The sequence below is a fragment of the Ichthyophthirius multifiliis genome, assembly GCF_000220395.1.
Source record: "Ichthyophthirius multifiliis unplaced genomic scaffold scaff_1120509251258, whole genome shotgun sequence".
NCBI classification, from domain to species: domain Eukaryota; phylum Ciliophora; class Oligohymenophorea; order Hymenostomatida; genus Ichthyophthirius; species Ichthyophthirius multifiliis.
In genome coordinates, this window is record NW_004086050.1 from 84,858 (window position 1) to 88,226 (window position 3,369).

At 14.8% G+C, this 3,369-nt stretch overlaps 1 protein-coding gene across 1 annotated transcript, besides 12 other annotated features; it reads right to left on the reverse strand. All coding sequences in view use genetic code 6, as the record gives it.

Annotated features, from left to right (window-relative positions):
- Nucleotides 1-295: 295 nt before the first annotated feature.
- Nucleotides 296-342: a microsatellite.
- Nucleotides 297-346: a microsatellite.
- Nucleotides 347-692: 346 nt separating this feature from the next.
- Nucleotides 693-731: a microsatellite.
- A 349-nt stretch (nucleotides 732-1,080) lies between these two features.
- Nucleotides 1,081-1,174: a microsatellite.
- Nucleotides 1,164-1,212: a microsatellite.
- Nucleotides 1,213-1,522: 310 nt separating this feature from the next.
- Nucleotides 1,523-1,609: a microsatellite.
- Nucleotides 1,523-1,632: a microsatellite.
- Nucleotides 1,583-1,632: a microsatellite.
- Nucleotides 1,633-1,643: 11 nt separating this feature from the next.
- Nucleotides 1,644-1,677: a microsatellite.
- Nucleotides 1,666-1,735: a microsatellite.
- A 143-nt stretch (nucleotides 1,736-1,878) lies between these two features.
- Nucleotides 1,879-2,798, reverse strand: IMG5_170690 (hypothetical protein; the record flags this gene model as incomplete). Its single annotated transcript, XM_004029873.1, has 3 exons — nucleotides 1,879-1,973; nucleotides 2,017-2,316; nucleotides 2,411-2,798. The coding sequence occupies 3 exons, from the start codon at nucleotides 2,796-2,798 to the stop codon at nucleotides 1,879-1,881; spliced, it is 783 nt and encodes a 260-aa protein (XP_004029921.1).
- Nucleotides 2,357-2,383: a microsatellite.
- Nucleotides 2,799-2,956: 158 nt separating the features above from the next.
- Nucleotides 2,957-3,021: a microsatellite.
- Nucleotides 3,022-3,369: the final 348 nt, after the last annotated feature.

A 3,369-nucleotide genomic window follows, 5' to 3' on the forward strand; every position in this document is an offset into this window, starting at 1 on the left:
GAAAAAATTCTATGTTTTTATATAAAATGATATGTTTCTTGTAAAATCACTTCTTTAAGTTATATCAGTAGATTCTGTTATTGATAATCCTTATATGGTATCATATTTAAATAGATGATAATATTTATTTTTTACATTTTTAATTTACTCATATATTTTTTATTTTATTATTTTTATATTTATTTTTGTATGAATATTTTATGATTGAAATTTTTAATTAATTAAATATAAATAATAATAATAATATTTTTTTTTTTTTCTAATTTATATAATTATTTTAAATTTTCTATTTATAATTTATTTATATATTTGTATTTTTTTTATATATATATATTATTTTTTTTATCATAAAATAAATTTTATTCATATATATTTATATTATTATATAAATGTAAAACTAAATATCAATTCTATAAAACTTTAATTATCTTAAAATGTACTAGAGGATATTTTAAATTAAATATAATCCTATACAATAAAGAGAGACCAATTAAGGAAAAAATAAAATATAATATTTTAGAAGCAAAAAAAATATGTTCTTTTTCATTAACTAAAAGTATATGTGAATCAGAAAATTCAGATTTTTTTATAGTTTCTTATTCAGAATAAAATATTTTTTCATTATGGACATCAATGTTACTTGTTCTAAATTAGTTTTTAGTCTATTTCCATTATTATGATAATTATTCTTCTTAAATTATATTTAAAATGTTAAATTAAATTTAACAATGAGAAAAATTATTTAAAATAAAATCATAATTTTCAATAAAATTTGTCATTTTGTTAAATTTAAACTATGTTTCTCCAAAAAATAATTACTTAATTTAATTAAGGTAAATTTAATTAGTTAATTAACTTTTTTTAATTTCAAAAGAATTTAAAGAATAAATAATTTCTGGTTAAAATTATTTAAATTTATCTAATAAATCTTAAAATTATAATCCTGTTCTGATAGTATTTTTAATAAATTAAAATGTATTGCAAGAATAACATTCTATTAAATAAATAAAATAAAAAAAGGCTACAACTGGATAAGAATATATACCTTTATAACCTATATATATGAATAAGAAAAACATTTATATATATATTAAATATTATATATATATATATAAAATATATATATATATATATATATATATATATATATATATATATATATATATATATATATTTTTTTTTAATTATATGTTTATTTTATTTTATATTTTAAAATATATATTTTTTTTACAGTCTTATATTTATAATATCAAAAATACCCATAAAACAATTGAAAATAACATTGAATGATAAGATAAAGAATCATAAATTATTTTCTTTTTCTAAATTTAATGCTGTTTATAATTTTTTTCACAATTTACTTATTTTATTATTTTAGATTAATTATCTTAAGATATATTTATTTTTCTATTTAAGTAATTTATTTAGCTTGTTAATTCTTAAGGTTGATTATTTTATAATGTATTATTAGTAATTTATTATTTATGAATCTCTATTTCAATCATTTTTTTTAAAAAAAAAAATTAATATTTTTATACTTTTATTATATTAATTATTTTTATATTTTATATATATATGATATATTTTTTTTTTATATATTTTATTATTTGTTTTTTTATAATTTAAAATTTTATAAAAAAAATAAAAATAATAATATTATAAAAAATATTAAATTATTTATTATAATATGTATTATATTATAAATATTTTTTTAATATATATATATATATATAAAAATTATTAATTATTAAAAAATTTATTATAAAAAAGTTAATAGGAATATATCTTTATATTATTATTTTTATTTATTTTCTAATAATATTAACTAAAAATAAATAATTAAATATTTTTTTTATTTATAGAAAAAAATATATCTTATCAAATCTTCTTAAACTTATTTTAATTTTTAAAAACAGGAGGAAATTCTACATCTCCGAATTCTGATAAAATTCTATATGCCCCAGGTCCAGGATCTAAAAAAAATAAAATAAAATTTAATTAAATAATAAAAAATACATTATATTCCAATATTATTTTCTTTTTATTTGCTATTATGTCCAAACTTTCCTCCTTAAATAGATTTCAATTTCGAATTATAATAAACTCCTTATTTTTTAATACTTTCATATTCATAATAACCTGGCCCAGGTATATTTTTTGGTTTATACAAATCATAAAATCTTCCATTTTAAGAATTCGAGAATACCGGAGCCTTACTATTCGAAAAATTAGAAACGAAATATTTTCCTGACTTATTTAATCCTTTCACCTAATAAGTACCAGGCCCTGGATTATCTAATGCAGTAGAAATCAATTCTTTTAAGATTTTCAATTTTTTTTTTTTTTTTTTTTCAAAAAAAAAACAAATTAAAAAAACAAATTACATATGTTTTTTTGATGTTAAATATACGTTAATTTAAAGTTCTTTTTCCCATAGAATATTGATATAATCTATTTTATTTTGAATCATCTTATTCATAATGTCCTGGCCCTGGAGATATCGTATATTCATTCATTCTTCTAAATGCTATTTCTTGTCTTCCTAATTTAAAAGCTATTCCCTTTTGTTTAGATTACTCTTTATCGAATATACTAGAAACTTTATATCGATCTGGTCCTGGTTTATTCTTATCCATTTTCGTAAAATCGCTTTTATTTCCTTTACCGAAACCTGTAGAGCGGTTGTTTAGGGTAGTTCCTAATGTATAGAATCCAGCTTGACAATAGCTTTTATAAGTACCCCCAAATCTTTAAGTTCTTGGAAATGTATATTATTATTTAGAATGAGAATTGTTCATTTAATCATGGGCTATTTTTGTTGAATAAACTGAAGATGTTGTTTAGTATTAATATTTTATTTATTACATTTTTTTTTTTATTTTTATTGTTATTTGAATATAATTTATTTTAAATTATTTTTTATTTATTTTGTTAGAAATATAAATAATAGTTATTTTTTTATTTATTTTTTTCAAATTTTCAATTTAATTTATATTTCTTCAAATTCTTTTATTTTATTTAATAATTAATTTTTTGTTATAAATTCAAAATTTAACTCTTTATATTAATTTTTTAAAACAAAATTTTTATTTTCCTATTTTTTTTATTATTTATTTTAAAAAATATATATATTTTCATTTTTTTTTAATAAAAATACTAAACAACTATTAATTATTTTATTAATTTAAATTTAATGAATATTATATTTAGAAATATGATAAACATATTTTAAAACCAAAACAATCTTAAGAGAATTTGCAAAAATATCCAAAAAATTAAAAAACTGTTCAATTATTAATATGTTAATTTTTTTTCATTAAAATAATCATCATATTATATTAAATCAAATTAATTATTATTATTTTTTGT